At 43.3% G+C, this 16,555-nt stretch overlaps 1 protein-coding gene and 1 long non-coding RNA gene across 2 annotated transcripts in view; one reads left to right on the forward strand and one right to left on the reverse strand.

The window, feature by feature from the left end:
* SYN2 (synapsin II) overlaps nucleotides 1-13,215 on the forward strand; it is a 164,318-nt gene extending 151,103 nt beyond the window's left edge. Inside the window, exons 11-13 of the mRNA XM_039886761.1 lie at nucleotides 5,344-5,404; nucleotides 9,382-9,631; nucleotides 12,313-13,215. Coding sequence (XP_039742695.1) covers nucleotides 5,344-5,404; nucleotides 9,382-9,631; nucleotides 12,313-12,448 — 447 coding nt within the window. The 3' untranslated portion in view covers nucleotides 12,449-13,215. The remainder of the gene's footprint in view (nucleotides 1-5,343; nucleotides 5,405-9,381; nucleotides 9,632-12,312) is intronic.
* On the reverse strand, nucleotides 7,322-12,358 carry LOC120621473 (uncharacterized). The gene is made up of 3 exons (XR_005658164.1): nucleotides 12,263-12,358; nucleotides 9,111-9,184; nucleotides 7,322-7,480 (listed from the first exon to the last, which is right to left on the reverse strand). It is a non-coding gene; the product is annotated as an uncharacterized LOC120621473 (long non-coding RNA).
* Nucleotides 13,216-16,555: the final 3,340 nt, after the last annotated feature.

Consider the following 16,555-nt stretch of genomic DNA (forward strand, 5'->3'; position numbering starts at 1 on the left):
GCAGGATACCTCTGCTCAGGCTCAATAGCCCTGGAGTCTTGCTGGGCTTAAGGCTCCACAGCTATGAAGGGCTTGTCTCAAATCTTAGACACCTAAAGAACTGAAAAATTTATGAAGGAATTAATGGAAGCCCAGAGCCAGAAGAGCCTATAGAAGTCATCTTCCTGCAACTATGTGAGCCCCTTCTACAGTATCTCTGACCAGAGATTGTCCAGGCCATGCTTAAATACCTCTAAATGCCAGGAGACTCACTACTTCCAAGCCAGCCCTTGACCTTGTTCACATTTACATTAGACTAACTTTGATCTTCTACTCTGTCTTAAATGCTTCCATTTTACCTCATTTAATCTTTATAATTGGCCCATTTGGTAAATTGAGACTCAGAGATTAAGGAATTTTCCCAAAGTCACATCCGGAAAGATGTCATTTCCTTACTTCTCACCATCCTATCTGCTCTGTGTACCCATTTTATTCCACCCAAGTCCCCCTTAAAAGAATTACCCAGAACTGGTTGTAGTGCTCTCTTGTAAGGTTTATCAGCCAAAAGATTATTGGACCTGTGGCCTCCCCTTTTGGAAACTCTGATGCACCTCCAGCTGCATTAGATTTTTGGCAGCAGCATTACAAACTGACATCCTCTGAGCTTATTTTCAATCTCTAAGCCCAGGGTAGTTGTAGTTGTAGTCTTTTTCCTTATGCTACTATAAGGCCATTTATTTCACCTTCTTTTTTGTGTGCAGCTGGGCACAAGCATTAGACTTCACATTCTTACCTGTTTTAAGTCAACTCAGCGTCCTGAGAGAAACTGCATCTCAGTCCAGCCATGCATTCCTGTTGCGGGCTGGCTGTAGGCCAGTCTTTGGCAGTGACGCCAGAGTGGCCAGACTTCTGTGGAATTTGGCATCCCAGGCAGCTCTTGGTGACTGGAGATAGATCCCATGGTAGCCAAACCCCACAGGGAGTAGGCCCTCAGCCCCAGCAGACAGAAGCCTTGTGGGCAGAGCAGAGAGTCTCAGCCTGGCAAGGGACAGTCCTAGGGGACGCTCCTTCTGCCTCCTGTAGCTCCTGGGAAGTCTTCCGTCCACAATCTTGTGGAGCCTAGGGCAGGAGAAGCTCCCTAGGCCAAGACACATTCCCAGGTTCCCACAGGACCGGAGCTGTTCCCTTGAAGCTTTCGGAATAGAACTTTTGGGCACAGTTCATCCTTGGGTGTCTTATTTGTATACTTCTATGGCTTGGAGAGGTAGGGCCTGTCTTCATGACATTATTATTCCTGTCGTCTCATCCTATGAGTGTCTGGAATTATCCCATTAAAGCTTTATATATGGGATTTTAAAGTTTTTTTCCTGGAATCATAGATTCTCAGGGTTGGAAGGAACTATAGTGTTCATCGTCTCTGTCTCATAATTAATGAAGGCATATTCTCAGTATCTAGCCTCTGCATGGACACACCCACCTCCCAAGACAGCCTCTTGCACTGTTTTAACTATACAAAGTTCTTCCAAAAAGTGAAAGTCTATTCTGCTGGGGCTTCTGCCCATTGGCTCTGGTTCTGCCCTTGTGCTCTATGGTCTTCCATAACTTTCTCTGACAATGACAATTCTCTGGGAGAAGAAATCTTAAGATGTTCTTGACCAATGCCCAAGATGATTCATTGGCAGCCATCAGTGGTACAGGGTAACACCCTGGGGGAGGGAACTGCCAAGAGCCAGTCTAGTGGCTCCACAAACTATGAATTTTGCTGTCTTTCATCTGAACATCCCTATCAGGCAACGAGGGCATAACTCTAATGGCTTGTGAGAGAGCCCAGAGGAGGCTGTACCATTACAACAGAATAAAGTTCTCTGAAGCCCAGGAATGGGAGCCCACTGCATGGCATATTCCATCATGGGAGTGAGACCTAGGAAACAATGGAGCTTCTGAGGAAAAGACCTCATCAGTATCACCATCACCAGCATCTATTATATTTTATTTAGCACCTACCAGGGCCAGGTGCTTATAGATATCTGGATAGATAGATAGATAGATAGATAGATAGATAGATAGATAGATGGATAGATAATCAATCTTTATATCACAAAAACCTTTTGAAAGGCAGGTGCAGAGGGGCAAAATAACTAGCCCAAGGTTACAAGCTAGTTAAGTGGTAGATTTAGATTTAACTCAAGGTCTGCCTAACCCAAAAGCCCAATTCCTTAATCATTCTGCAACCCCATCATAAAGACTTGCTATTGTAGACTTGGGTGGTGTGTGTGTGTGTGTGTGTGTGTGTGTGTGTGTGTGTGTGTGTGTGTGTGTGTGTGTGTGTGTATATGTGTGTGTTTCGGGGAGTGAGGTTAATGCCCAGCTCCAGGTAAAAAGGCAACCCTTATATTCCATGCTCCTAATATCAAATACTATATCCTGGCCCCAGACTTCTCATCCAGCTGCCAGGTTAAAAGAAAGAAGAGATCACAACAGGAAAGAAGTGTTGGGCCCAAAATGCCCCAGCTTGGCTAAGTTAGACCATCTTGGTGGGAGCAATTATTGCTGCTTTGAGGCTTGTTTTGACTTTACCTCTGAGATTGATATACAGGCACCTATAACAGGCCTCAAGTTTCATTCCCTAACCTGAGCATTTTCAGATCTGCTCACCAGAGTTAATACCAAGTAAAATATAGTTTAACATTTTAAACCTTTTTTTAAAAAAAGGGGGAGCGGTTAACAATGTTTTTCTTTTAAAAGATTTATAGTCTGCTCCATTTTGGATTTTCATTATAGTTGTTACATGTTCATTTATTTAACAAACATTTAAGGACCTCTTATGCTTAGCCCTGTGCTTGATGATGTTCGTAAAATGACAAGTTTTGAATATTCCAAAATTATCCCTGATTCTATTTTAACTTTTAATAATTAATTCCCATATTAGGCCACATATCCAAAATTTTCTTTGAAAAAAAAAATGGGCACTATATTTGTTAGGAATTCATGGGAATATGAAGACACTTAGTCCATGCCCTCAAGGATCTGGCTGTCTTCTTAGAAGCATCATCCCAGTCTTCAGGACAACAAGTTAACACTGCAGATGCCCTCTTCAGTAGTATGAGTCTCCTAAGTGCTATTATAGGAGTTTGGAGAAGAGATGACAATTGACATGGATAGTCAGGAGGGGAGATTTCATGAATGGGATAGAACTTAACTTAGACCTCTAGGATGTGTTGGATTGGGTTGGTAGAAAAGGAGAGAAAAAGTACTCCTGGAGGGTACTCACCATAAACAATGGAGTGGCCTAGATTAGAGAATAAACATTGAGAGGTCAGGCCTGATAGGAGCAGGTGTGATTAGGACATGAGGGAGAATGGCTCAAGGGATTGTTTCTAACCATGCTAAAGAAAGTTCCTGATGTCAGGCTGAAGAACGTGGATGTTATTCTCTAGGTAATGAGAAAGTGAGCATCAGACTGCTGGGACTCACATTCCAGTTGCATTAGCCACTACTGTATGAACCTGGACAAATTACCTGACTTAGTTGTGCCTCAGTTTCTTTATCTAAAATTAGGGATGTTATAATAGTTTCTACCTCATAGGGCTGTTGTAAGGTTTAAGAGACATAGTGCATAAAAGTTTCCATCATGTTACCTAGCATATACAAAGTATTAGCTATAAATCTTTTAGAGCAGTAAAGTGATGCAATTAAGAAAAGAGTTTAGAAGGATAATAAGTAGTCATGGAGAAGATAAATTGGAGAGAGACGAGACTGAAGAATTAGGAGACTATTCTAGTAGTCCAAGCAAGAAATGATACAGGCCTGATCAGGGTTGGTGAAGAGAAAATGGTGAATTTTAGATGCCAAGAGGGGAAAAAAATGATGAGTCTTGATGGCTAATGGAATGGAGTGGTCTCTAGCTGGCTTATTGGATCTGGATATTTCAGTGCCACAGCTCAGACCAAGCCTCCTGGATTCCATGAGAGTGCTTGGAAGAAGTGAAACAAGTGTCATGTTCTTGCTGTGATCTGTGAGGTTGGGGATTATAGATATAATGCTCTCTAATGTGGGATACTAAGTGCATTTTAAAGGCCCACTTCTTCCTTCCATCTGAAATAATCTAAGCAGAACAGTTTTAGGCAATGCTGTTATTAAGACCATGATACTAGAAAGGGTAATACTTCTGTTTTCCTGGTAGTGGAGCTAAAAATGGGACTTAATAGGCAGGAGGGGAGATTGGTGGCCAAAATCAGAGCTCCATGGGAAATGGGGAACAGGAGAAACAGTTTTAACGTGGGAGTAGGGCTTGAGGAGTGGGGGGAAGTGTCACAAGGGGAGAGGAGCACTAAGAGAGGAAGTGGGAGAGTGCTAAAGACATAACTCAGCCCATTTTGCAGCCTTGCCTCAGAAGCTCCCTCTTTGACATCACCATTGGCACACTTGGCAGCCCTTAGGCTTTAGAGAGCATTTCCCCTGTGCTGAATTCAAGCTCCAAAAGCTCACTGCCTTTAATACAAATATTAGACAAACTGAAGTCACATGCATCTTTGATCCTGTCAGGGCATAATCAGAATCACAGCTGGGAGGAGAGGAAGCTTGGGAGTGAAGTCCTGTTGTTAGGTAAAATGCAGTGATATTCTTTGAGAGGGAAAACAGCTTGGCCTTGAGCACTTTTACAAACATTAACATCTTACTCCTTCCCTCTGGGTAAGAAGGGTTCTGGGAAATAAACAACTGTCCCCTCCCTCAAGTCTCTCCCTGTGAAAGTTCCAGCCAGCCCGGAGTGACTCTGACCCCCCTGATTTAGACCCACAGCTGATCTCACCCGGTAGTTAACTCCCACAAGAAGTGAGCCAAGTCTAGGCAAGTCACCTGGTCTAACTCCCCGCCCCGCCCCCTCCCTCCACACACACACCCACCACTTCCCCGGCTCTCCAGGCCCTGGAGTCGCCTAAAACCCAACTTGCTCTCTGGAGTTTGGTGTTGATCCCTCCTTTTCTTCGTGAAGCCAGGCCTCTGAGTATCACGGGGAGCTGGACATCAGGCAGCTCCCATAGAATAAACCAGGTGCTGTTAGAAAATTCAAAGCTTCCAGAAAGAATAAATCTGTAAGTGGGCAAAATGAAAAAGGGGCTGAGGAGGTCTCAGACATTGTGTATGAGAATGGTTCCAAGCCCTAGACTGCCTATGCCATGCCCCAGCAACACCCCAGAGGTGAGAGAGAGCCCCTTTGAGGCATTTCTGGAACAGCAGAAGCCTCTGGGCCAAATCTCACTGGATCCCATAGATCCCACTGTAACCATGCCACAGAGCCACAGGTTTCTCTTTGGAATCTGCTTGGAGTTTTGTTTTTATCTTTTTTGCATTTTTGTCTTCCAGAGTGGAACACTTAAGGATCCGGACTCCAGCAAGACCCCACCTCAGCGTCCACCCCCCCAAGGTTGTTTACAGTATATTCTCGACTGTAATGGCATTGCAGTAGGGCCAAAACAAGTCCAAGCTTCTTAAAGTGATTGGTAGTTAATTTTTCAAAGCAGAAATTTTAAGCCAAAAACATTTAAGGAAAGAAAGGAAAGTGGGGAGGGGAGCAACAGACCCTCCCATTGGTGCCGTTTCTGTGCTTTTTCAATGCTGACTGGACTGTGTTTTTCCTATGCAGTGTCAGCTCCTCTGTCTGGTTGTTTACCTGTTCCTGTTCGTGCTTGTAATGCTCACTTATGTTTCTCTGTATAACTTGTGATTCCAGGGCTGTTTGTCAACAGTATACAAAAGAATTGTGCCTCTCCCAAGTCCAGTGTGACTGTATCTTCTGGGTGGTTTGATAGTATTTTTTAAAGATTACACAATGTGGGGTGAAACAGGAATAGGGGCTGGACAGGGGAGAAACAAAGACCACAAAAACAAAACCCAACTCCTCTCCTGCTCCCCTCATCCCAGGCTCAGATTAAACCACCCCCCACCTCCTGCTTACCTCCATGAATGTGCTTGGGATCTTCAATGAACTGTGCTTTTTGCTTCCTTTCTGCATGACTAGGGTAAATAGATAGAAGTTTAAGAGATTTTCAAGGTCTAATTTCCATAGCTTCATCCATTGAATCTGAAGTCATCTACCTTTTTCTCCATTTGCTAAAATGTGGTGCAGTTTGAGTTTATGTGAATCGGCTGGCTGTGCCTGTAAAGTTCTTGTGTTTTTAGTGATTACGTGAAATACAAAGAACAAGCTATTTGCAGGAATGTGTTCTGTATTTTACATCCCAGTGTACCCTTCATTTTTATTATGAACTAATTAGCTATGAGATTAGACAAAAAAAAATGGGGCCGCTGATGTGCAATATCAATCAAAGTGAACTTGTATTTTCTATGTTGATCTCAGTCTCCTTAAGTTGTTTCTTCTTTGTTGCTGTTTCTGAATTGGCCATGTGTGCGCTTCTGTAGAACTGAGGCTTCTTCACAGTCCCCAAAGCTTGACCTGTGTACAGAGATGATCTTTAGCAGTTTTAGATATAGAATGCAGTCTGGGAAGGATTCAGCCATTTTGCTCTTGGCCTCTCCTGAGGCATCATAACACAAGATCAAATAAAAAATGTCCCATTTCACTTGAGTGGGTACACTGCCTGCAGAACCCTTAAGTGGACTCCGGCTTTAGTTTTCAGCTGTTCTAAGAGCCCTCTGGAGTCCAGATAATGAAGAGCTTTATCTTTTCTGGGAAAAACTGTCTCAGATTTCAGCTTGGTTGTATTTGGGGCAGAGGCAGCACAGCCGTGGTTCTTGAAGAACCCTCACCAGTTTATTCTCTTTCCTTCTGGTAGTGATGAGGTAGTTAATTAAACCAGACCTTTGGTTCAGTGCCTCATCTTGCCACCTCCTGGCCACACTGGGAATGGGCACCAACTCCCTCCTCTAGCACCACGGTCCATGGAAGTTCATGCCAGCAGTTTTAGAAGAAATGCTTCTGGCTCTACTTTTACATTCTCTCTCATTTCTATACTAATATGTCACTGTTCTGGATTATCAGGTTTGAGGAATAACTAGTGTTGGTAGTATGTAACATGATTTGTGTGTCAAGGGGCACTGCCCTGGTTTCTCCTTTGGTTGCTGGCAAATTCTGAAGCTATAGGGAAATGCACAGAAAGTGAATGTTGTCTGTGATCCTCCTTTAGATGATGATGGCAGTCAATCTGTAAATAAATATATATATATATACACATATATATATTTACATACTTCCAGGTGGGTTACATAAGAATCAGGTCCTTAAATACCTCCCAATTCGATTAAATGATAGAAGGGAATAAAGCAACATTTTCTAGAATGAAGAAACACATTTTATTTATTTTTATTTTTATTTTTTGTCCAAGTGGTGAGCTGATGGTAGTGTTGCTTCTCTGCATGTTATCAGTGTGAACATCTAGGTGCTTTTCATGTGACATTTGTGAACCGCAAATACAATCTTTCCATTTGAATTCAGTCAGGCTCCAGGGTGGTATCAGCCAAGGTCTCTCAGGTGGGGAAGAAACTGCCAAAAACAAACAGACAGTGTACCCTGACTGTCATATGCCCTCAGGCAGCATGCTAAAGGACAATTCTATGTCCTGGGGGACATCCATGTCACAGTATAGGATTGCCATTCAGGTGTTTTGTACCCATTTCTTTTCTGATGTTGTCCCCTTTTTTTGTACCGATCCAGCTGGGAGAAACTCAGCCAATGCTGGAAGTGTGATTGAAGTACCTCTCTTTTGTGACTCTCTTGTACAGCTTAATGTGCAATAAAGGAAAAGTTATATCTGTCTTCAGTGTTAAGTTGTAAAGTTTCTGGCTATTCAAGCATCTCTTTAGAGGTGGGAAAGTACTCAGATTTCTGGTACAAGATGCTGAGCTATCAACCTGCAGCACTTTATAAGAAAATGCTAATATAAATGATGCCAAACTTTGGAAAAGGCAAAGACTAATTAATATGAATTAATCTGCTAATCTGTCATCTTCAATAGTTATCTAATTTGAACATGGAAATTCTTAAACATGCAAATGCAAAATTCCATTTATTCATTTATGGATTTATTTATGTGTAACTAACTCCGATATTAATTGGTACTTGATGATAAACTGGAACCCATGCCATGGAGTGGGGAAATGGACTGACAATCATGGATAAAGACATAGTGATGTAGACATAGAATTCTGCCTCTCCAGAGGATGCAAGTATTCTGGTGTTTCTAGAAAACAAAGTTGCAACTCTTAGCTGCTGTTGAGTTTCTATAAGCCTACTCCTTCTAATAGGCCCATAGATATGGACTCTGGGATTGGATCTTCCAGGCCAGGTATACATCATTTCTACTAGTTCATATGTGCTGATGGGAACATCTTTCAATTTCTTAGTATAGGAAGCCCCTCTGCAAAATCTGAGCAATCTGGTACCATACTTCCTGCCTATCAACCCCTAGAGGAAGGATGGCCTTTTTTCTCTCCAGGTTGCCAGATGGTTTTCTGTCTTATGCTGGGAAAAGGGTATCTTGGTCCTCTTTTTTTTTCTGAGGGGATGTCTTCTTTGCCAGATGGTGCCCACAACACCCCAAGGTGGAAATGGGGCTTGGATTTCTGGAGAATTTCACCATACTCACCCGAAAGGGACTAGAGCCCTTAAAATGGTACTAAGAGGCAAAAAGATTCATTATGGGTATGAGTGTAAGTTAATGCTAAAATGAAGCCCTGGTTGGGCGGGGTGTGGCAATCAGACACATGTAGGCTCAGAGCGGGACAAAGGCTAGCTCCATAAAAATAATTTGTCACAGATCATTAATGATCATAAGGCACAGAATACTTTTTGAAAAGCTTTCTTATCCATTATAATCTTTGAAACACTACCGTCTTGAAAGATAACTAAAACTAAGACCTGCTTTTTAACAGTGTTATGATTGAAAACACTGAGGTCCAAAGAAGTTTGCTGACTTGCTCAAGGAATCACCGATAGACTACGTCATGGGTTTTCTGATTCCCAGACCATTCTTTCCACCGCCCTGTGCTGTCTGCTGTGTGGAACTTGAGACCTCCTAGTCAACCATGGGGCAAGTTGGCCAGTGCCTGAGGAACCTCTGGGAAAGAGAAGTGGGGTCCCTCTGATCTGGGGGGTCTTCTGTAAGAGAGCTCACCTCTGATCAGGGCCGCCATCCTATAGTTTCTTCCCTGTCTTCCCAACTTCTGCTGTGACTGCAGTGCTGTGTCTCTGAGGAGGAGCAAGTAGTAGTGATGTATGAGGGTAACCAGCAACTCACTCTGGAGTCCTTCAGAGCCTCTGGTGGCTTCTTGTAATAGAGCTTATCCTTTTGGTAATTAACTAACCACACCCTTTGAGACATATATTTTAACAAGGAAACCCTTTGATATGGTTGAATTATGAAGTTTTTCTTGTACTGAACCTAGGGGGCCCTGGGCAACCCCAAGGAATGCAACCCCCAGGCAAGGTGCTGCCTCCACGCCGGCCTCCCCCCGGACCATCAGTGCCACCTTCCTCCTCTTCCTCCTCCTCCTCTTCTTCCTCCTTCTCGGCTCCTCAGCGACCGGGAGGCCCCACCACCCACGGAGATGCACCCTCCAGCAGCAGCTCCCTGGCAGAAGCCCAGCCACCCCCGGCTGCTCCACCACAGAAGCCCCAGCCTCACCCACAGCTCAAGTAAGAGACAACTCAGCAGCTCTTTCCTCACCCCCCTTCCTGCCCCTCCTCGCAGACTTTGGGCTCCAGAGCTGCTAGAAAGCACCTTCAGTCAGGCTTCCTCCTATAGATATTTTTGTGGGGTTCTGGGGGGGTTTTGGTTTTTTGTTTGTTTGTTTTGTTTTGTTTGTTTGTTTTGTTTTGTTTTGTTTTGTTTTGGAGGTTGGGTGCCTGATAGAGGTTGATTGGGGAGGAGAAAAAAGAGGAAGTGAAAGTCTAAGGTCTAGAAGCTCAATCCTCCCCTTTCTTCCTGAGGACTAGCAATAAAGCAGAGTTACTACTCCCCTCCTATTCTTATACTAGGTCAGGTTGTTGTTTTTTTTAATCCTGTCTCCTATTTTTCCATTCCTTTCTCTGTGTGCGTGTGTGTGTCTCTCTCTAAAAAATCCTTTTTCTTGCCTCTGACTCACAGTTTAGGGTGTGAAATCAGCAAGGCCCAGAAGGAAAAGGGGAAGTAAGGCCCAGATAGAGGCCCTGAGGAACTCCATCCTGAGGGGTTCCCACATTCCCATGAGTAACCCTAAAAGCTCCCATTGTACTATTCTGCTTTAAAGGAAGAACTGAGGACCCCTAGGAAACAGTATAGCTGTACTTAGGAGGGACAGCACCTGGGTGTGAATGGTGGTCAGTTCTACCCTCTCCCACAGAACCAGAGATGCCTCTCTTCAATTTCCTCAAACAACTCTCTGTCATCATTGTCAGCACACACAGCTGTAGCCTTGGGAAAATGGTAGAGATGCATCACTGTTTCCCAGAGTAAAATGATGAGAATCTTTAGAGAGGGGAAAAAAGGGAGCTGCAGAATTTTAGGGCTCAAATGAGCCACTTAGAGATTATCTAGTCATTGCATAGATGAGAAATATGGCTCAGAGAGATTTGATTCATTTTCTTTTTAAAGTCACTCTGCTAATTAGTGACAGAGCCAGGATTGGGGCTCCGGTGGTCCAGATGACCACTTTCTCTTGGTCTTCCAGTCCTTCCTGACAGGAGGAACATCACTCACTCCTGCTCCCCAGCTCTGGCCAGTGGCACATTTCATTTCTCACCTGCCCCATAACTTCCTCTCAACCCCCTTTTTTTTTTTTAAATGTGTGTGCTGTCTTCTTAATCTTTTCTACCTTCTCATTAGCCAACTCTGGCCCAAGTCTAAGGGCAGATCTTTGGGTTATCACTTCCTCTGGCCTGAAGTTGTTGAATAGAGACAGCATCTGATGACAAGTGAGAGGCTTATACCCTGTGTCCTCAGCCTGTGCATGCAGCAGAGTCCCCTCTCCCAGAAACCAGCACGATGGGGCTTGTCCCCAGCCCTAATGAGAGGTGGGGCATCTGTTCACAGTCACTGCAGGAGGAGAGAAACTGCTCACACACACTTCTGTAGAAGGGAGTTTCTGGGACTGCACCTCGAATTTAGGGGAAGGCTGGGAGTTCTAAGACACCTGAAGAAGAGCTCTGGAGCCAGAAACCAGCAGGAAAGAGACACAGTAGAAGTCAAGAAGGAGAGAAGATGGGCCACTGGAGACATCAGACCTCTGGTCCTCGTCTAGAGTGCTGGGCTTGGCCTCCCCTCAACCTTCTTGCCTCCAAAGTCCCTAAAATATCTGCAATTTGGGTTTTTTCATTAGAAACCTATCCAATAACCTTGTATAGGCATGATATGCACAGTTGTCCCTCAGCATCCACAGGAGATTTTTTCTAGGGCACCTTGGGGATACCAAAATCCGCAGATGCTCAAGTCCTTTATCTAAAATGGTGCAATATTTGCATATAGGCTACCGCAGGGTATGCCTACACATCTTCGTTCACATGGATTCAGTGTAGTGCTCAGCTTATGGCAGATTCAAGTTTGCTTTTTAGAACTTTCTGGGATTTTTTTTCAAATATGTTTTATTCACGGTTGGTTAAATTCATGGATTTGGAGGGCCGACTGTATCTTGCCCCTGGATACTCTGAACCCCACAGACCTCATATTAAAGCTCCTCTTAGGAAGGCTGCAAAGGGTGATATTATGTTCATTTTAAGGACAGGTAAATTGACCATTAGAGTTTGTGCCAAGCCAAAAGATTCTTTTGGGATCAAAGAAAAAAACATAATGAAATTGCTGAAAAGGGCTAGAGATCATTTCACCAAACATCTGCATAATGCAAATAAGAAACCAAGACGTTGACCTGGGTCTTCTGATGCTGGTTCCACTACTTCACAGTTGATGGAAAAGACAGTGCAAGAGTCCATAGGCCCATAGTTGCTACATTTCATAAGAGGGGAAGGGTGTGAGATTCCTAGATTAGTACTTACCAAGAGCCTTTGAAATTTAGCCTATGGGCCCTTTAGCATTAAATAAAAGAAACATCCTTTGAGTCACCCCCTCTTCCTCTTACCCTTCTTCTTTCTCTTCTCTCTTTTCCCCCTTCTCCCTCTCTCCCTCACTGCCCCCACCCTTTCCTTTTTTAGCAGCACTGAAGGTGAAGAAAATAGCACAGGGACCTCCCAGAGTCCTGGTAGCAGGACCTCTGCTGGCTTTCTCTATTACCCTGTTCTCCCTGGGGCGGGCATGGGGTTCTGGTTGTGTATCTTCATGTCATCGTCCTTCCCTACCTGGCTGGGAACACCACCGTCTCATGTTCTCTCTGGTTTTTATCTTCAAGCAAGTCGCAGTCCCTGACAAATGCCTTCAGCTTCTCTGAGTCCTCCTTCTTCCGGTCTGCAACCAATGAGGATGAAGCCAAAGCAGAGACCATCCGGAGCTTGAGGAAGTCCTTTGCCAGCCTTTTTTCAGATTAGCTCTCCAGACACATGAGGGCTCCCGGCCCAACCGGGAAAGGCATCTGAGACATTTGCCAACAACAGTCAACCACGTTTGGTGGTGATGTCCCATGACCTTGACTTGTGTGGCCCCTTCCTCTGCTCCGTCGTGCTAAGTGATGTTGTGCAGCTCAGAAAGGACCATATGAAGGTCTCAGGGCAGATGCCTAACCAGCAAGGGCACCTGACATCAGAGAGGATAGAGCTGCTTTCCTGTAGTCCTGAGAGCTTCCTCTGAGGTCATTGTTTGCTGTGAGTTTAGTGGCCTTATTGTGACAGCGCCATTGTGTCTTATTCTTCCTTGTGAAACCAAGATTCCCTTCATTGAGGCTCCTGGTAGCTTAACCTAGTTCAGATGCAGTGCTAAGCATGCCACTCCTTTAGTCAGTGCTGCCTGTTTGGGAAGTATATACGTGTCCAAAAATACTCTTGGCTCTAAATGCTAGGAACTTACCCACACCTGGATTCCTTGTCACACCTGTTTAGCTGTTTAAAACACAGCTGCCCAGCACACAAGATTCCTCAACTGCTGTCGTGGTGAAGCACCTTTAATCTACTGATACTGGAGAGAACAAGGATCTGCAGTTTTCCCCTTTTCCCTTCTCTGGAGCGCGGTTCTTGTGTGCGTGCTGCAGTGATCTTGAGCTCCAAAGCTGCACTGTAGAGAATGCATGCCACTGTAACAGCAGTATACCCAGTTTTGTGTTCATTTCCAAATAAATGTTAAGACCTTTGGTGTAATAAAAGCAGCAGCATTAACCAGCATTTGATTCAGCCATGAGGTCTCCCCTAAGCCACCCTTTTGACTGAGAGAGTGTATGTGAGTCATGTGTGTGTGATTGTGAGTGTAGAGAAAGGAAAAGTCTAGAAGGGTGAAGCTGTTTGCATCAGTATGTGTGTGAATGTGTTTATGCGTGAGTGTGATTGTAGGTGTACAACTGTTTCCAAGGGGGTGACACTTATGCTGGGCTTCCTGACACCTCCCCAGTGAATCAGTTTCCTCCAGGACAGCTGGACTTCCTTCAATAACTCAGCATTTCTACCAATTTTACTAAATTTGGAGACTTTCTGACATGCATACCACTCTTGCTCCTGTAGCAGCCAAGTTAGACCTACTTGTCTAGTCCATCAAGCTCCTCAACTAAAGTCCACATGATGGTACCAATGAGGCTGGACCAGCTGGCTCCAGTGAATGGAGTACTGCAAGCCCCAGGCATCCTGAAGAGGCCCACGATGGAGGGTGGGCTCTGGGGGATTTCACTCTGTCTTCTTCATGATTCTCCGGTACTTAAGAGTATGTTCCCCCAAACCATAAATGTAAGATAAACACTACATCTGCACTGATAAAAAGAAATTGGCATACTAACATTTTATTTAAATAATTTCCGACATGTTACCCATTCTGCTAATTCAATAAAATAACACATCCAAATGCCACTATCTTGCTAACTCTCCTCACAAGCAGTAGATGTTGAGAGTCAGAGAATGAATTTCTCTGGTGCCAGGGTCTCTTTCTAACTCAGCCCATGCTTTCAGGATTCAAGGATCTAGAGCTATACCTTCTTCTTACACTTAAAAAGCAAGAAGTAGAACTTCAATTGAATGACACCTGGGGTAGGGATGGCAGCCCTCCTCCCACCACAACACATATAACTAGGGAACAAACTACTCAAAAACCGAACAGAAAGGTCGGGGTAAGAAATACCTACGCTCAAGGGAATTGATCTTCATGACTCCTTCCATTTCCAACCAAGAGTATACCACTTGTAGTCACATCTATTCCCCTGATTCCAAATATGATTTAATAGAATGCATTCTTTTATTTAAAAGCATTTATTAAGCATTTAATGAGTATAAACATTGTGATGGACTGAAAGAAATATTTACTAACATTTCCATAGTGCCTATTAAGTTCCAGGAAGAATTCTAAGCACTTAACATATCAAATCATTTATTTCTTACAACAACCCTGAATTATAGGTACTATTATTTTACAAATGAGGAAATGGCGGCACATCAAGATTCATAACTTGCTTAAGATCACCCAACTGGTTTGTGGTAGAACTGGGATTGGAACCCAAGCAACGAAGCAGCAGAACTCATGGCCCTGACTACTTCGCTATTATTACTTTTATTAATCTAGCAGAGACAACAAGATATAATTTTATTAAAATGTACATAACAAAATAAGTGTTAACAAAATAAGAGATGTGCACAAAAATTCTTCTCACCATACCCACTTCCTTCCTTCACCTTCTATATATCCCTTGGCCCCAGGGAAAGGAGGGGTGGGGAAAGTTGGAGTACTTGTTACTGGTGTAACGTACACAGATATCTTTTTCTGATCAAATATAATTCTGGTTCTTAAAAAATTACTCATTCTTCCAGATTTGATGTCAGACCAAAAACCACAAGTGGCTTATTTAGAAAATGAGTCAGCCTGGAACTGCTAGGGTGACAAAAAGGGGAGGAATTTACCATAGGTCATGCACCACCCTAGTCCAAAGGACGCATGGATTCTATCCAAACCTTGATAATGGGGTAGGGCCAGAGGCTGGGGAGTTCCACTCAGAAACAGCTCTCTTGGTACATAATAAAGATGGCCCCAGAGACTCTAAATTTTCCACATACAACAATCAATAAATATTGGATGACTACCATGATAAAAATTGATCTAATGGTGGGATTTCCAAAGTTTGGTGATAGTCCATTATAGATCTTGAAACCTTTGGTCTATAGGCCAGTTGTGACCACTGTGCAACCATCTCTGCCACTAATAAGGATTCCCTACCTATATTTTATCCCATATTAATAAAGATAGAATGCCTCATTCCTACTCTTATGGAATTCCCCATCTCCTTGGATCAAGATGAATTAATTCTGCTCATCATTTATTTGTTCACAACTCTATTATGTATTCACTAAGATCAATAAATTTTGTGGGAAGAATATAATTGATTCTGCCCTCACAAATTTTACAGCCCAGAAGCATATAAACAAATATAAAGAAGAAAGTGGTAAGTGCCATAAGGCAAATGCAGTCAAAATGTTAGTTTGGGGGAAAAAAATAAACTTGATAGGTATTGGTGAGGATATGGAAACAGAAATCTTACACATTGCAAGTGGGAACGGACGTTGGTACTATCATTTCAGGGAAAAATTTGCCAGTATCAAATGCACAAACCCTATGACTCAGCAATTCCATTTCTAGACATTCATTCTAGAGAATCTCTTACACATGTAATCAAGGAGGCACGTAAAAGAATATTAGTCTCAGCATCCTTTATGAAAAATGGAAACCCACTGTCTCTCATGGGGGAATTCAAACACAAATTGATTTATTTATAAATTAGAATGCTGTATAGGAGTTAAAGAAACAAAAATATTTGAGGAATTCAGATAACTTAGAGAATGAAAGAGATGAGACATTTAAGTGTAAAATGGACAGCAAGCAGTTCGTGGTGTTGGCGTCGAGCATACTTGTAGCTGGGGTGGTCAGAGAAGGCGGCGCCCTAGAGGTGAGCAACCCACAAGATAGGCATGCCAGCTGGGGGAATGGGATGAGCAAACAGAATTCAGTCACTGAATTTTTCAGCTGGAGGTTTCATTTACTTTTATCCTCTCATTTTACAGATGAGAAAACCGAGGCCCAGACAACTTAAGGAGCTTGTCACAGCCATGAAGGAAGTTAGCAATAGAAGCAAATGAGTCTGAGTCCTAGGTGTCTGATGGGCCATTCGGGGACACTGTTCTTTGCGAGGTAAATGAATGGGTTTCATTTCCAGGGGCCCTTCAGGGAGGGAGATGCTAACTGGAGCATTTCACAGAGGCCAGGGAAGAAATGGGAAGAGGCAGTGCTGGCAGTAGGAAGAGCCTGGGCTCTGAAATCAAATATGAGTTTAAACTCTGGCTTTGATAATTATTAGCTAATTGGCTTTTATTATAAGTCATTTAGCTTTACTGTGTCTCAATTTTTTCATCTATAAAATGAGAACAATATTCCCTTTCTGAGGATTTTTTTTTTAAAGAAATAAATGAGTTAATTTATCTCATGTCTGTATATAACCATGGTTGGTGTGTGAGGGG

Source organism: Pteropus medius, unplaced genomic scaffold (genome assembly GCF_902729225.1).
Source record: "Pteropus medius unplaced genomic scaffold, Ma_sr-lr_union100, whole genome shotgun sequence".
In the NCBI taxonomy this organism is placed as follows: domain Eukaryota; kingdom Metazoa; phylum Chordata; class Mammalia; order Chiroptera; family Pteropodidae; genus Pteropus; species Pteropus medius.